General features: G+C 33.2%; 1 protein-coding gene across 6 annotated transcripts in view; it reads right to left on the bottom strand.

Annotated features, from left to right (window-relative positions):
* Positions 1-3,874: 3,874 nt before the first annotated feature.
* LOC121423725 (receptor-type tyrosine-protein phosphatase delta-like) overlaps positions 3,875-18,774 on the bottom strand; it is a 103,727-nt gene continuing 88,827 nt past the window's right edge. For 5 of the 6 annotated variants that reach the window (XM_041619162.1, XM_041619161.1, XM_041619164.1 and 2 more), the window contains exons 30-36: positions 18,008-18,101; positions 17,232-17,308; positions 16,467-16,601; positions 15,824-15,958; positions 14,566-14,694; positions 9,561-9,848; positions 3,875-8,658 (exon numbers count right to left, since the gene is read on the bottom strand). In XM_041619162.1, the coding sequence (XP_041475096.1) occupies positions 8,572-8,658; positions 9,561-9,848; positions 14,566-14,694; positions 15,824-15,958; positions 16,467-16,601; positions 17,232-17,308; positions 18,008-18,101 (945 nt within the window). In that variant the 3' untranslated portion in view covers positions 3,875-8,571. The remainder of the gene's footprint in view (positions 8,659-9,560; positions 9,849-14,565; positions 14,695-15,823; positions 15,959-16,466; positions 16,602-17,231; positions 17,309-18,007; positions 18,102-18,774) is intronic. The other variant, XM_041619167.1, reaches the window with a different exon arrangement.

Below are 18,774 nucleotides of genomic sequence, written 5' to 3'. Positions count from 1 at the left end.
CAAGATATGAATCCCATCGAACAGGCAATTATGAAGCGCCAGCAAAAATTTTATACAGTAACATGAAAAGATTTTTTTTTAATTGCAAGTCTTCCCCTCACATTATTTCATTCACTCGTCTTCCTCCTCTTATTTTCCTCTTCTTTTTTCTTCTGTCTTTCTTCTTCTTTTCCTTTTTCTTTCTTCTTTCTCCCTCTTTTCTTTTCTTTTTTTTTTTGCTCTGCCAATTTTTTTCGGGGGGGGGGGGCACACCAAATCTCAGGGGGGGGGGGCACGTGCCCCATCTATGTGGCCCCCCCGTAGCTACGCCACTGACCCTCACAATCCGGGCCTACATCCTAAATAATGATTAAAACATTTCATTTTTTTTCCGGCAAATTTACGTAAAATAACTCTCGTTTTGTGCTCGCATTTATTTGCTTTCTGATATATGCATCCATTTCTGTACACAGTAAAAACGCTGTTTAAGATTTTATACAACGCTCTTTACTATATGAACCTTACAGTATTTGTTTAATCATGTTTATTGAAAATTAAACTTTGTTTCTTAAGGTTTAAACACCTGTTTAAACTGTTTAAACAATTACTGTAAGGTTCATATAGTAAACAGTGTTGTATATATTTTTTTACTGTGTATTATAAAATGTGCTTTTAATGGTGTTAACACAAGGAATATCCAAAAAGATCATCTCACACTTTGCGTTCACAATCACATAATAGACCTCATGCGATACTGTTTCTTGCTTGTAAAAGTTAATATGTAAAACATAATGAAATTACGGAATTTAAAGTTTGTAAATATTTTGTCAAGAATATGCAATAGGTGAGCTGATAATGTCATATCCATGTCAGTCCCAATTTTTCTATTTCTTATTTCATTACATCAAATTATTTAGAATATTTCCCATTTTCAAAATGTGAGTGTAAACAAGTTTCCCTTGTATAAACCAGGATTTTCAGCAAAGACTATATCGAACACAGATTGTCAGTATACTCAATCCTAATTTTTACATTCTTTAATTCAGGATAAACTCTGAATAAACAAAATTTCATACAGAAAAATACAGAAGAAAAAGTGGGTATATGACATCAGCAGCTCACTCATTACATTTGTATGAGCATGCGCAGAAAGAGCTGTTTCATACAAAGAATGCAAAATTTAGAAATGTCATATTATATTCCCCATCTAATTTTGATTAAATTTTCAGAGCGTTGTTAATCTGATTTTATCTTATTTGTCCAATACACATAATTTCAGCTTGAGGTACCCCTTTAATAGACAGTAAAGCACATCCCATAGGCATTATCTGACCAATGCCGTAATTGAGAATTTTCGTGCACTTCGTAGTCACAAGCAAATCCTTCCGATAAACTCTCAAATTTTACAATACAAAGAAATAAAAAGAAACAAATACACCTGTGATTGTGAAATTATAATGAAATACCCCTTTTTTATTGATTCAACATATAAATTGAAATTTGTGTGTACAATGTGCTACTAAGATGCAGTAGTCATAATACATAGTTTATAAATCATATAATACATAGTTTATAAATCATAGAAAACACACATACATGTACATGTAGTATACATATATAATATACATCATCACACAAATATTATCTCACTTTAAAGTGCTTTGTTTGTTATAAATGGCTACGCACGTACTTACAAAAATGGGCTTTCTTTATCATTTATGGATAAACACTAAGAGAATAAAAACTAAAGTACTGAGTATTATGTGCTGCAAGTTGATGACATTTTCTAAAGTTTCAGGCTTCTATTATCTACCAATAAATCATTTTTTTATTACTAATGCTGTAACCACAACTTCAGAGATTTTATGATTTCTTCTTTCAATTCTTGCCAGAGTTTGATAGTTTATTCATAGGAAATCAACCAGCACAAAAATGAAAGTGTAAAATGTATGGTCCACCCAGGGGGGGGGGGGCACTTACATTGACCAGTGGATACCATGCGCGACCCCAAAACATGTTAAAGGGATGTCTTTTTCACGATAGGGCACGTTACGTACGTAACGTGATAAGGGTGTCAACAACACAAAAATAATGAAAAAAGGGTATCTATTTCGCTAGGAAAATTATGTCTTTAGGGTCGAATTTGCGGGCATGATAAAACAAAATTAATGTTTTATAAAGGATGTCCTTTTTGCCCCAACACTACGTGTTTAGAGTCCTATTTGCGCGAGGTGTATAGAAGGTGGGGTGGCACTAAACCAAATAAGGTAAAGCCGACGACCGAAGGACCCGTAACAATAAAACATTCCTGTACTTGTTCAGGGGTTCATTTCAGGGAATATTTGCCAAGAGTATCGTTTTTGTTTCCAATACTTGTTAAGGGTAGGGTTTCACACGCCAATACTTGTTAAGGGGTGCATTTTCAGAATATGGAAATTACGTGTTTCGGGTGCTTTTCGAGACCCCCATGGTCACGCATGGTATCCACTCGTGAATGGAAGTGGCCCCCCCCCCATGGTTCATCCAATTTCCGAAAAGACATACATATAGTTTTCACAATGGTCATGACAGCTCATTAGAAAACATCAGAGATACTAAACAGACTGTGTTAGACACAGGAATTTACAATCACAAAAACATTACTATTGAGACTGGTGTCTCGATCTGAGTAAAATGGGTACAAGAAATTTATAATTCAAATACAGCTGATTTATGAGAAAAAAAATAATAATAATATAATTTGTTTTTGCACCCACTTTAACTTTAATAACAAATAAAGAATTTGTACCTTATCATTACATTAATATCGCACCTGCAACTTACTGGAAAACAGCAACCAATGTAGTAGTCATTTCTTTTGCTTGTATATTAATACATTTGAACATAATGCATATATGCAACAAAGAACCCCCAATAATATCAGTGATTGTTGATAACTTTCTCACAAACCTGTCCGCATATTTTCAAAATTATTCAGTAACTACTTCAATTGTTTTTTAAAAATTGTCACACATATTACACTTAATAAGTTTAATTTGTAATCATTCAATGACAAATCTGGCACTTAAATGGGGATGGGGGGGGGGGGTAGGTTTAGTTCATATGTCAGAGTAGCTCCAATTCAGCTGCATAGTATATTAATACTTGACTAATTTCTACAGGAAAAGCAGAAAAAATAGAAATATGAACAGAAATATTGTAAAGGTATGCTGCCAAAGAAAAACAAGATAAATGTATCCTTCATGAGAAGAGGTTCCGGTAAATATAGTTTAGCAATTCAGGAAAAAGAGGAAGATCTTATAACAAGGAGAATCTACTTTAAAATCATAGTCGTCAAAATGCCAACAGACAGATTTGAAAATAATAATCCATAATACACAAATTCAAGCCCTTTTACGGAACTGCCAAAAAAATGCACAATTATGTATTAAAAAAATATTATTTGTATCTTATAATTGACAAGCAAAAGAAGGAGTACAAATGAATTCATCCCTAAATTAAAATGCATGACAAGGGTTTTGAAGTAAAGAAATTATTTGTTTTGTTTAATGAATGTGCGACTTTGATCTGAAAAGCAATCTAACAGATGCCAACGTGATAAAAAAACATGAAGACCAACCCATCTAGGCAGAAAGTTAGGATGTTACATCGTCGTTTGTCTAGTCAAGTTTATGCGAACAAAAAAAAATACTCCAAAATATATAAGAAGAATATGTCTTGTGATCAAGGAGATTTTTGTAATATTAAAGTCCATATGATTTAAAAATAACATAAATGATTTGAACATTATCTGTATTTCATTAATACAGATGAGGCTTTGATTTAGTCAGAGAAATGAAAATTACTGATTTTTTGTAGTGTATCAGAAAAAAAAACTTCGATTGAATTTATAAAGTACATTTCTTACTTCTCATTATTATAAAAATCCATATTTTATTGTTAAAAATCAAATCTGAAATATAAATCTTATTGCAAGCAAAATATAAGTGTCAAAATATTCATGAGCTTTCCAAACTTAGAAACCCAGTAGATTTATCATAGGGTTAATCCCTACCTTTTATTTTGCAATTAATTTAACAGTTTTTTATCTTTTCATTAAGAGTAGGAAGTTTAAAAAAGTAATTGTGAGAAATATCCAAAATATTATGTTGACATACTATAGCAATACCATTATTATGAAAATTAATATAAAAAGCCTCTTCAGCAAAATTTATACTTTTATAAATCTATGTACATATATAATGACTGAAATACTTTCAATACTTTGGAACAAAAAGTGATTAATAAAGTCACAGAGTTGATTGGAAGTACATGTGAAATTATGTAATGATGTATGTAAATATAATAAATTTAGATAATAAAATACAAGAATAGTTCATCATTATTCTTTAATTATCATACTTGTCAAAACATTCAGAATGCATTTGAGTACTAATAACAAGGCTCCCCTTTATAAATACAATGTTGTTGCAAAAATACGACGTCAAAACAGGATCAATTTTTTAACACATTTTAATTTTTTGATAGCCCAAAAAGTTGATGAAAAATTTGGGGAAAACAATGAATTAATCTCACATATACAACACAAAACAGGGTACGTTCTAGAATGCAATACTTCTTCAAATGACACTGTTTTGAACTGTTTTAATGTGCTACAATTTACAAGTGAAAGATATCCAAGATGGGCTAGAGAGAGGTTAAATAAAATCAAAGGTGGTTTGAATACCACACCATCTTAACTACAAGAAATGGGTATAGAAATTGAGGATGGGAGAATTCAAAGTGCAAGCGAAAATCTTTTGATCACATGACATGATCTATGAGATGAGAGAGATAATTAAATAACAAATATAATAGTCTAAATCTCTACAATACAAAACATGTACAGATAACTATAAATACCTACAATTACAGTACATACGCCGAAAAATTGCAAGATATAAAAAATATCATTTTATTTCATAAATGCACCCCTGTTATGTGTATAAAAGAATGCACCTAATGGTAAAATGTTTTATTTGTAAAACAGTAAGAGATATCATTTTGCATATTGTAATCTTTATATATGTACAAACAATGAAATATCATTAATTTAACATGGAAGGATAGAATGCGTACATACAAATACAGTACAAATATCATACACAATATATTCTCTTATTTCAAAATGAACCGATACAATAGAATGGTTTATAACATTGTAATATGTGAGATCAAATATTTGTACAATATATCTACTAAACACAGGGAAAGAAAAAACAACATATCATTAACAGAGAATCACTTACTGACATAAAAAGGGTACAATTTATTACAAATTCAAGCATTAAAATTTCTTCCTCACATTTCAAAATGCAAAATATTGGTCGTTTTCAGTACTGCAAAACTGTTTTACCTTTTAATAGAAAGAAAAAAAAATACTGTTATTTTGGAAGTTCTCTTCAATGTATATCAGTATGGTATTCGCCGATTATCTCTTTACTTGTACGCATAATCAATAATCAAATTTTCGTAATGGTATTTTCACTTTCAGTTCCTTTGTTGTTCTTAATTTACTGAAATATCTTGTATTCTTTTCTCCCCTTCTTTCTTAGCGCTTTGAAACTTATGTATAAAGCGCTTTATAAATGTTGTATATTATTATTATTATGGTGAAATTTCCTTTTTTTTTCCATATTATGCAATCTCCATTACTATTAAAAACATATTGCTTTTTGCCAATTCATGAATAGTGTTATGAATATATTACATATTCACAACATGTCTTGAATATAGTACTTAGTGATACATAATCCTACACTAACACAAAATCTAAAACCAAATAAAAGGAAATTAATGAATTCATCAATAATTTGATTAAAAGGGAATTAACGCACTGTTATACTGGTATAGTATAACTGGGAACTTAAAAAAATCTGAAGCAATAGAGCTCTCTATTCCATACATAAATATGGATCAAAAGTAGAAGAGTAATGACTCAGCTGAAGTTTGAACCCACAACCTCCTATTCATGAGGCAGGCATGCTACCACTGAACCACCCTGTTTCAAATCATTTTTGGTCTGCTTTAAAAGGATGTACTAAGGGTAGATTTTTGATACATGGAGCGTGAAGCTATGAATGGAGCATAACGAACGAAACATAGAGAATGTCTGGGAATGCCTTGAGTATGGAATGGTCTAGCATCATACGGAATGGATAAGGAAATTAGGAGATAGAAAAGACCAAAAGAAAATAAAAAAGAAGAGAAAAATAACCTAAAAGACAGATTCAAACAGTAATGAACTTCAGGTAATGTCCCCACACATTCATACCGTTTTATACGACACCTAGAGAGATCCCTGTCATTTGATTGGTTGTTTGATATCGCTCATTCAGCCCATTTACAATGACGTCATCAACCGTGCAATTTTGGATCCATAAGATTTTGTCCATTGCACGCGCACATCGAGACTTTATACTACAGGCACCACAAGTAAACCACTAGTGTTTGCATGCAGCGCATATGTTGTATGCACCTCATGTACGCGACAATAAACAGACCAAGCTCGCACTGCATGATTATATTTTTGCATTGAAATTGATAGATTTCCTACGAAAAAGAATCTACTGTTATGTGTCATGTAAAACCAAGTAATGAATGTTCTTTTCATTTGTGCAATGGACAGAATACTTCATTCGGTGAGGTGAAAGATGAAATGAAAGATCCATTTAATTTGGCTACTCTTGGTTCGATGGAACATTTCATCTTTCACCTCGTGAAGTATTCTGTCCATTGCACTCATGGACATTCATTATATGCATGATAATTAACCTGTGCATTGGCATCACGTAAGCATTAATAACATATTCCTGCAAAAACACAAAGAAATTATACATGTACTCTCTACATTTCAAAAGTTGTCAATCTCAATCCATTTATAAAAAAATAATATTTCATCTGGAAGTACGTTGATTTTAAGGGAAACAAGTCATACATGTAGCTGTTTTCCAAAACCTTGTATTATAATAAGATAGTAATACCAAGAACCAACTTATCATAATATAACACTGACAATCTTAGATTACTGCTTATCATTCATAAAAGAGAAGTGATACTTTTGCCCTTGATTTACTAACAAATATGAACATTTCTTGTAATCTATGCACAAAAACACACTTCTTGCATTTCAAAGTTGAGTAGAAAGGAACTATATTTCGAATAAATTTCAGTACTACAAATGGAATATATCAGTACACTATGGATTAATAGTACATTTGACATTAATATCAATTCAATCATTAGTAATCAAATCTTATTGTATACACATGTAGAATATTTAAGTAGATTGATGAATAGTTGTTCGTGAGAAAGGTGATTGTGACTTTCGTGGAATGTGCATACTCAAAACTACTCATAGTTGCATTAATAGTTTATTATACATATCACATGCTGACATAGCATCAACAATCACAAGCCCATCATCTCCCTCCATTATTATTACTGTCATCTTTCAACATATGCGGTACATAAGGATCTCTAAATCACCCAAATTGGCAACATTTTATATTCATCACATTTTATTTGGAAGAAAAGTTCAATTCATCTTTACGATCTGCCGTCCTCGTTCAGAAAACACTTCATGAAATAAGTTAAATCATGTCATTTTGTGCTCTGTATTCAAATTACAGAATCTTGTTTTTCATTATTTACAACAAGTGTAAAACGTTTCTCACATAAAACCTAAGTCAGGTGCTATTAGATGATTGCCTATCACATACATGTATTCCCTCCGTACCGCAATCCACCATTCATCCATCAATGTCTTCCAAAATATCCAAGCCATGGACTTCTCATGCAACTCTGCACATGAGGTCTAAATATTTCATCATGATGTAGATAAATGCTAAAGAAAGTAACAAGTCTGTTTCGGTATTACATGTGGCTGAGGTACTTTCATTTGTGCATTCAGGAACCAAAATAGTGAACTCTGTGCTTGCCTCTGCACCGCGGTACATCGCACACAATCCTGCGGACCTTGTTATGGTATATCCATTTCTCTTCTCCAGACCTGCCATTTTTTTTTCACAAAAAAAAGAGTATTTTTTCTAAAAAAAGATGAGTATTTCTAAAAATTTGTCTGAACGTAAAAATCGCTGGCCTATTTTTGTGAGATCGGTGAATAAACATATGAAATGACTCTAAAAACTTGATAATTCACCCTTATAAACATGTGCTCGTAGGCAAGATTTTACTTGTTCTTTTCATGCAACAAGTTACTGGCCCGACAGTGACTTTTTACTGGTCTGGGACCGTTGGATCGGCGCTAGCGTCACTCACTGTGTATAATACACACTCCATGATTGGAAATTTAAAAAAATATTAAAAATCGTACAAAAAAATATGGCATATTCATAGCAAAAAAGAGGAACAAATACTCTAAACAGGGAACGGTTTGCATGTCTGCTTCTCAGCATTGCTCATTATTTGGACCTGAATGTACACACTCCTGTGCATTATTTGCACTATTCCAGCTCCTCAGCCAGAGTTGTGACCTGGATATGACTTTATACACTTTGCACAAGTCCCCTACGAGTTATTGATTATTCTGCGCTAGACACGAGCTACAAAGTTCTGGTATTCAGTGCTCTGGCTCTCCAGGTACTCCACCATTGCCGAGTAGCAGAACTTGAACTGGGCCTGTAATTTGAGAGGATGAAAGGGGAGAAGAGAGAGGGAAAGATAGAGAGAGAGCAAGGGAGGGGGGGGGAGGGGGAGAGATGAGAGAGACGGGATAGATAAAGCAATAGGATGACCAAGTAGAATTGAAAGAGAAACAAAGAAAGAAATAGTATTAGAGTAAAAAGGATATAAACAAAGATAAAAATGATTACAGTTAATGTTTCGTTTATGGATAATGAACTGATAGATTGTATCCATTTATCAAGAAGAATACAAGATAAAGGAGGTAAATACTAGGACTTACATGTACATGTAAGTCAAAACTTATACTTTAAAATATCTATCATGTGGCATTGTATGAATTATACATGTAGTTGCCAGTTATTACAATTTCTGCTGAGAGATTTCAATTTGGTTTCAAAGGGTCCATTAAACAGAATTTGTATTTGAAAAAACACATTATTGGACTGCTGTTACTGTTATTACCTACAAGAATTTTTTGTTTCTATGGTCATTTACAAGTACCCTATTTTAGCCCTTGTATTTTGGTCCGTAAAGCAATTTCATCATCTGAAATCAATGCTCATGTTTTAATTCCAGTGCTCTGATTTGTCAAGAATGACACTCATATATACTGTGTATCTGTTTTGGTGCATTTTGCCCATCAATATCAAACAGCTGGATAGAGCTAAAATGTGCTATTTGAAGGCCATGAAAAGTACTCTAAAAGGTCAATTGTACACAGAATCTGGATTTTTATCTCTCCTCCATATGCGTTTGGATTTTACACTTTACTTTGGCCCCATATACGGTTGTGTCATGCAGTACTTTTCCGATAGCTTCAAGGTGCTGCATTATAAAACAAGCTCCATCCATATTTTTTTTCTATCAATAAGTTTGTCCCAATAGGGTCTTCTTACCAAGTCTTGAACCATGTGAGGGCGCTGTTGCCTGAGGCCTCGGACAGTCTGGAAGACATCGATCATACTCTCCTCCTCCATCCGGCTCATCAGGATGTTGAGGGCGATGAAGACGCCCGTCCTCCCCGCTCCCGCACTGCAGTGTACCACGATGGGACCAGGACCCGCCTCCTTCTGATGGAGGTGCGACTGGTTGACCAGGTGCATCAGGTCGGCCCCGGATTCCGGGACACCCACCTCCGGCCAGCCTCGGAAGTGGTACTGCCGGATCTTGCGTATGTCTTTCATCTGTTGAAAGGTAACGTAGAAAGATGATAGGCACTAACTACTTTCGGTTTCCATGGCAAAAAATGAATCAGTATATAGGCTTCACGGTACACCATATATTTCTTTGTTTTTACTTTCTCATAAGCCCACAAAAGAGTGTACCGTGGGCGTGAAGCCTAAGTACTGACTGATAGACATATTTTTTTTTCACTATGAAGGTGAAAATAATATTTTGTGAGAGTGATACAAAGACTGCAGGATTTTCCTGACTCTTAAGACCCCTCTCATTATGAGAGAAAATGCAATCATTAGCATATTGATAAAAATGTACCTAAATTCAAAAGTTACACACACCTTGTTGACTTTTAATGATATAACATTGTAAAGTATAATGATCTTAATACTTCTGTGATATACATGTCTAAGTCAATTTTAAAAAGCTTCTTTTTCACATGTATATCAAGAAAAAAATCATGATAGATATATATTTCTCTTGATGAATATATCATGCAAAATAGAGAAACAGCTAATCCTTCACTGGCGAGGCCTTAATTAGACTTATCAAATGGGTTTCTACTTTAGCCAACAAATGTGTTGTAAATGTATCTGAGTTGGGTTTAATTTTCAAATCCTAAACCATTATCGTTTTATCATACCTAACCAAATACAACACAATCTTGTATGGCAAAACTATCAACTAATACTCTCTATTCTGGAAAACTGAAACTTAGAGGCAGAACAGGTCGTTTACATAAATATACAATCATCATCATGTAGAAATTGCTTTCACAAATTGTATTTGCATAATTGATTAAATTAATAATAGCAGGGCCCGCTGGGAGAACAGTTTTCGGAACTGAAGTGGCTACCCTGGGTAAATATGCCAATATTATTATTACATTTGATGGACTTAACCTTTATTTTCAGTAAAATATCAGTAAAATATACATGTTCATGGTTTGGCTACCATTACAAGACCTCTAAGTTTAAGTTAAAGAAGAACAAAACCTTTCAAACAAGTCAGTTTGTGTGAAAACATAAAATTAAAAGAATAGAATCTACTAGAATCAATGATGGTTTCAGAACAACTGGAAAGAAAAATATGAACATTTGAATTTGACAATTCAAAGTAAAATACAAGAAAATGTAATTGGGGGTATTGTGTGAAATCATATATTTTGATTGCATTGCCAATTGGAGGATTCCCTAATCATATTCATCTAAACATTTAAAAGCTTGTAACTTTCTCATTATTTGGTCAATTTTTCTCAAAATTTGATTATCTTATTCTTAGATTTTTCTGTTTTCACACAAGCTAACTTGTTCTTATTAAAGGTTTCATTCTCTTTTATATACATGTAACATCTAATATTTGCAATATTCTCATTTTTTTGCTTGCATTTTTTAATTTAATTTTGATTTCAAATGCTTTTGACTGTTTTCTTTTAATTTTTGTTTTGCAGGATAAACGCATGAAGTGGAAATCAAACACTGGAGCTACATTATACAAGAGTTTTGAAACTCGGCTCCAAACAGCTGACAGTATATCATTGGTAAACTTTCGTCAGCCTGGAGACGGTTTAGCAATTGTGACTGTAAGATAAGGAACCTTGCCAAAAGTCATTTTAGCATCTATCCTGTTGGGGCCACCCTGCAAGCGGCACCAATCCTCACACTTTATCATGGAAAGAAGCATCGGGAAATGCGAAAAAGCTGCTATTGCAAGCTTTTTAAAAATGGGATTATGCGGCATCCGTTTTTTGACAAGGTAAACTGAATAATAACTGAACATTATTTAATAATTTTTATAAGAATAGAAAAATGCTTTTTTCAATTTAAAAAATACTACTAATGAGGACTAAAAAAAATTGCTTAAGTGAAGTACATGTAGGCCTATATGTAGCAAAATAGTTAGAGATAATTCTATTTAGGAGAAACTTGGGAAAACCTTTACTAATTTGCTTGTAAGAATAATTGTAAAGAGGAAAAGAAAGCAGCGAGAAATGAAGAGTGGATGGAATAACATAAATATTGATTTGAAATGTATCATTTTTTGTTTGGCGATGGAATCCACTGCAATGAGAAGACAGTACAAAACACAAATCCAAAAACAAAACGGCACAAAAAAAGAAAATAAGAGAGAATACTAAACAACACAAACAAAACATGTATAACAGAAAAAAATTAAAGCACAAAATTGAATGAAACAAAAAGAAAAGAAAACCAAACATAAGAAAAGTATTAAAAAATATAATAAAAAATTGTACATGATATTAAAATGGTCATTTGCTTGTTGACTTTTGCTACATGTATGAATTTCTATCAATTTCTTATGCACATAGAAAATGATAAAACTTATTTACAACCCTATCAGATCCCATCAAATTTTCTATAATGCACGCATCTCCAAACATGTACATATACATGTCAGTTTCAGTGTGGTACATATTTTTTAGGAGTGGAAAGGGAAAGAATACATGTATGTGCATGTGTGTGGGATGTGTGGGTTGGTGGGAGTGTAGTACATGTATTACCAAATACACATTGCATACAATACACCTTTATCTTTGCAACAACTATGTGGGAAATTCTCAGGCATATTCAGTTGTCAGTTGAACTAATTCTACATCTTACAGAGGCAACTTAAGTGCAAAGTCCAAAATACATGGCAAGAGAACTTATAAATCACCTAAATATTTTTTTACATGTAAATAACAGGTTAGATATTAAAATAAACAAATTTGTCCCGATATGAAAAAATTACTAGATCAATAAAAGTTAATTAACCTATGGGCTAGAAAATTGTTTCATAGGATCTAGTTCTTTTCAAATAGTGGGGAATTATTCAAATAATCCAATACAGAGTGCTCTTTATATACATTAGAAGAAGGAAAGTCATTGTAATGCTAAGGAATTCCTAGTTATTAATCATCTCAAAATGCATGTCTGGGACTGTGTCCACACATTAAAATCATTTATATCAATTACATTGCACAGGGTTATTTTTCCCTGACATAATTGTTGCATTGCCAAATGTTATATCAAAGTGGAGATGTCAAGGAGGGTTTTAATAGTGGACATTTTAGATAAATATGGTGGAATTTTTCTGGTCTTAAAATTGTGTATTTCAATGTCCTGATCATGATACAGTATAATAATAATAATAATAATAACATAATAATAATAATAAAAATAATATGTCCTCTTGTATTGCGCAGTTACTACATGCAGTATACATGTAGTATTACAGTACTACATGTATTTTATTACATGTAGTTTTTTATTTTTTGTAAATTACTCTCTTAGATAATTTTACTATCTGAACCATGATCACGAACATTGACAACAAAGATGTTTAGTCTGAATCTGATTTTCTTTACTTTGCATCAATTGTTCGGTAAATGCTTGCTGATTCCGGGCAAATCATATTTTCTAATCAATGATTGCAAGATATTTATTGAAAGCGCCATACTATTAAAGCTACATGTAGGCCTGCTAACTCAGAATAGACATGGGAGAGCTTGAATGGTCATGATGATGTTGAATACATAGTGATATTCTAATATGGATTTTTTTTAAAAGGATGAATCTAAAAAGCCTTCTTGAGTAGAATTATCTAAAACTGAATTATGTAAATAAATTTTGAACACACACACACAACAACAAAGTAGTTCCCCCTTTTCCCCCCTTTTTTTTCTTTCAATGACTTTTTTTCTTAAAAAAAGTTTAAAAACTGATATGATATGGGTATCCACAACTATACACTTGTTTGAACCATCAATATATATAAAAAAAAACTGGATAGAGAATGTTGAATGCTGCCGCACACACAAACTTGAAGCAACAGGAAAAGTTCTCCTTGAGAATATGGGGCAATACCAACATTTAAGGAACAACGTGCACACGCAAGAGAAACAAGTGTGGAACTCTGTGCACGCTCAACATTTTGGAGTACTTTTCAATGTTTTTGGTGTTTTTCAATTGATTGTTCAAACAAGTTCACCATCAGAAGTGCTCTTTTCAAAGGAAAAAAGTGCAATTTTTTCCTCTTTAATCACCACACCACAGAAGGGAAGAACATTGATCATGCACCAGGATATATTATGTCACATCAGTGAGGAGTAGTATGTATTTGACTGCTTTCATTTCGCCATTTTTACTCTTTTGTGTTGATTGCATAAAGCCCAGGATTAACATGTATGTTTAATATTTTCTTTTCAGTCTAATTAGATAATTAAATGGACATCAATTACTTATTATCAATCTTATTGGAACCAATGTATGTGTATCCTACTTAGATCGGTTCCATTTTGACATCAAATATTGGAATCAAGCCAGTCAGTACAACATAAACTAACAAGTCCCCTTCATCATAGTACAGTACATGTACACGGTACACAGAAGAAATAACACAACCACCCTCATAGTATACCATTCAGTACAACAGATATGCATGGGTTAGGCTAATATGAGAATTTGCGCAGAGATAAATTTTGAAAATCACTTTGATACACATATGATTCCCATAAAAGCATTTAGTCATTTCTAAAGGAGCAAAAGACAAAAGTGAACATACATGTGCATAAACTTGCCCCAGAGGATTATAAAGCTATATTCATCACTCTAATGTCTGCTTGGTTATATTTTTAATTTGCTGGTTTAAATGATTTGATTGCTTTTAATAATACACCAAGACATTCTGGAGTATTGAGTGCCGTTTTTCATATCGTTATCTTACTGGAGTTGGCGGGGCAGATTCGTCGACATTTCCGTAGATAGCGCTTTGGGAGTCGGTTTCGGCACCCTCGGCGCCCTCTGCAGACTCTTCGTTCCGAGTGTCTACGTTACCGTAGATGTTCTGCATGATCTATATATCCATTCAACAGGAGGAAACAAAGGGATAAACCTTGTTCCACAGAGATGTGATCAGCATCGTGATACACATATATATATACCAAATATGATGATTGATGAAGATAACATGATTATAATGAAACTGACAATGGTAAAGTGCTACTTAGTCTACACAAAGTTTTGTCTAATTTAAGTTTACACGTGATCAAATCCTAGTTTGCCTAATTCTGCTTTGTAAACTAACCATTCATTCAAATCACCATTTAGCACATTTATCATTTTTGTGTTACAAATTTTATAAACTTGCATTTATTTTTTGGGATATCCCCTTGGTCTAACATCTCTTCCTATGATTAATATAAACCAAATTTTTATTAGACAGAGTGGAAATTTAGATCATCTTGGAATTAGACTGAATGATAGTTAGACTAGATTGAGTAGATATTAGACCAAGTGATGGTTGGACCCTACAGTATTAAGATAAAATTGGTAGTGCACCTTGCCTGGGGGTGTTTCACAAAGATTTAAGTATGACTTAAGTCACACTTAAATGCCGACACGTATATGATATGCAACGCGCAATCTTATTGATCAATAGGCTGTAGTGCGCGTCCTCTTGGCATGATCTGATGCGGTCATGCCTTTCGTACCACGCGCAGCTAGGCACTTAAGTGCGATTCTAAGTCATACTTAAATCTTGGTGACACACCCCACTGGCCTGGGGGGTGTTTCACAAAGATTTGAGTATAAGGTCAAATATAAAAGATTTCCTCTCAACAAACAAACATGCTCTTTTATTGATCCAGAGCATGTGCTCAAAGACTGAATCTTAATTATTCATGATTAAACCAAACTAATATGAATATGCAAGTCTGTAATTTAAAAAAAAACATCGGTTCTCCTATCTCTCTGAATTTCCTAAACATTCATTCAAGCTCTTGTGTGAACTATTCTCGATCAAATCAATTTTTGACAAGTTATATATCATTTTGAAGCCTAGGATGTGCTTTATAAAACTCAATGAAAATCTCAAAATTTATCTGGGGTGACTTGTTATTGCTTTGGGAGTAGATCACAAACATGACTGAAATGCTCCAGGATGGAAGTGCTGTGTATCGTGAGAGAAAGATAAATTTTCCTACCTTTGCATGAGATATCTCTATATCTCTAATGGTGAAGGCGTCATCCTCGTCTGATTCTGATACCAGGGTGACCGAGATGTTCCCGTGTTCTTCTGTTTCATCCATCTCCAGAGGCCAGTACTGGGCACACATTTCCTGCAGGAAGATAGGACGTATTTAAGATTAGTTTGCTGCGTGAACTCTTTGCCGCAGGAAAGTGGTCTGTCAAGACCCATTCATTGGTAAAGTTTAGTCAGGGTCTGTGCCTGCAGACTAGTAAAGGATTAATTGAGATTTAACTATCGGTTTGGTATCAAGACTACAGACCAGGCGGTGATTCACAAAGAATTAAATCGGGTGCAAAAACCATGTTTAAATATCAATATGATATTCAACACATAATCACCAACACCAACATCACCATCATCATCATCATCATCATCATCACAACTACCATCATCATCATAATCATCATCATAATCATCATCATCACCATCAACATCATCATCATCACCATCATCATCATCACCACCATCATCATCATCACCAACATCATCATCATCACCATGATAATCATTTTCATTATTGTTATCATTTTTAATATCTAAACCTATTCACTCATGCCTCTAAATCATCACCATACCAAATTCTTTGTACTACTCACATGTCCTTTCTGGCTCATTTCTGTAAGCATAACTATCGTCGCTGTTTGGCTTTCCCATATCATACGCCAGAAGTCGGATATCGTGTTTGGAAGGGGACCCTGTGTTGCTATGTACATATTTTTACGTTGATAACCCTGCAAGAAACAAATTTCATTCATTTCTTTTTTGTTTACGATGTACTTCTAATTAGTGTTAAAAGAACACATTGAATGATAAAAAAGAAAATATATGAATAATACAAAGATTATGGCAGGAAGGCAACAAAGGCTTTTGGCCTTTTACAGGCTGGGCTGAAAGTATGACAACCAATTAAGTATACAAAATTTAAGATCAGAAATGTAAAAATTCTCTGATCATCATTTATTTATTTACTTTTATGTGACTCTAATTCCATTATCAATGTCAAAAACATGAGTGAATATTGCCATAGCTAATTCAGATTGACGTCTGACATATGGACAATACAAATTGTTATGATCATATTCAGAAAACGGAAAAATAATTTTTTGTAAGTAAAGATAATCATTTGTACCTGGGAATTTTCCATTTTCCAAGGACTGAATCAAATAATAATTACAATAATAACAAAAATGGGAAAAAAACAACAACAAAATAACAATAATAGTGATAATAATCTTTGAATAATAATCATATGCAGCATATATACAGTGCTTTTAAGCACTGAAATAATACTTATTACTAACACGATGGAGCAAGATAGAATGATTAGATTTTCTTGTAGTTTTTTTTGTAGAGTGACTTACTGTGATGTATGATGCATTGATGTAATCTGAAAACTCTTCACCAATCAATCTCTCAAGCTTCACTACGTTCTTGTCATCTACAAAGAAAATATTAGTATAAATAGAAATAAAATGAAAAACATTGAAAAATAAGAAAAATGTCAATTTTCATTCGCCAGGGAGACAGCAAACCATCCAATCAAAATAGAATGATGTCAGCAATACTGTATAGGACAGGAATCTATAATGAGATGACATTATGCATTTATAAAAAAAATAAATCTCCCAAACATTCAATGTGTTTGTATGGCTATATTGACATCATGTTTCCATACCGGTGGCAGCGGTGGGATAAGTAAAATCATTCTGGGGTATGCAAAATCATTCTGGGGTATGCTTCACAAAGTTACAAGTATTATATGTCTATGGGAACCTTCATGTTGACTATTACCATGGTAGTTACCATAATTGCAACGATACAATTATCATCAGTTCTTTATGAAAATGGCCATAGGTCATAGAGTGCTAAAAAAGCCATGTGAATATGCCTCTTCTTACATGCAGTTTGGTACTCACATAGAATAATGTAAAAAGTGATAATTATGGTAAAATACTATAGAAACAGTGATGCTGACTGACTGTCAGGTCCTGTTGCCATGGTATTTACTGTAATGGCAGGGATACCATTATCACAAGTTCTTTATGAAAATGGCCCAAGTTCGTATAGTGCTAAAAAAACTTGAACTTGAACTAAAAACAGGCACATGAATACACTTCTCCTTTAGTTTGGTACTCACATGGAAGAATGTGTCCTATACGGTTCTTGTCTTTGTTCTGCTCAATGTTTGCAAACCTCTGCTCTACTCCATTCACACCCAACTTACATGCTCTCTGTGGACATAAGAAAAGAAAGACAAGTCATGAACATGTTCTCACAAAATTAGCAAAAACAACTAAGATCAATTATGATAGGGTTATGATAGGGTTTGTGAGGGCATTAGGATAGGGCATTATGATAGGGTTTGTGAGGGCATTTTCAGAGGATATTTAATCATTCTGTCTGCTCAACGGTCATTTTGATGACACTATTATGAACCTGCTAGTCATAAAATGAGAGAATGCAAACCGTTAATGCAAACTAGAAAACAATAGACAAGCCATATCAGGAAAGGTTTTGCATATACATGTAGGTCGAACATACATAATTTAATGTTACATCTACCATCTCCAATCTTTTTTAATTGAAATTTTTTTTTTTAAATGTTGAGCACCAAAGCAAGAGATCCTACAGTTGTAAGTCTTTGGAATGCTAGGGATTGAACACACTACCTAGTATTCCCCTACCATCATCAACATCATCATCAACCCAAAGCTTTAAATCAGGGACCCGTCTTACAAAGAGTTATGCTTCATCAAACTAATCTTAACTCTATGGAAATCCATCAGTGTCAAAATTTTTTGTACAGGAAATTTGCACAATGTCCTTTGTAAACAAAGAGAAGCACACTGAATTTTAAAGAAAAAAATGAATATCTGAATATGCATCACAGTTGGAAAATATTTG

This window comes from Lytechinus variegatus, chromosome 11 (genome assembly GCF_018143015.1).
Source record: "Lytechinus variegatus isolate NC3 chromosome 11, Lvar_3.0, whole genome shotgun sequence".
NCBI classification, from domain to species: domain Eukaryota; kingdom Metazoa; phylum Echinodermata; class Echinoidea; order Temnopleuroida; family Toxopneustidae; genus Lytechinus; species Lytechinus variegatus.
Note: the sequence above shows the minus strand (reverse complement) of the source record. Positions and strands in the feature narration are given on the sequence as shown.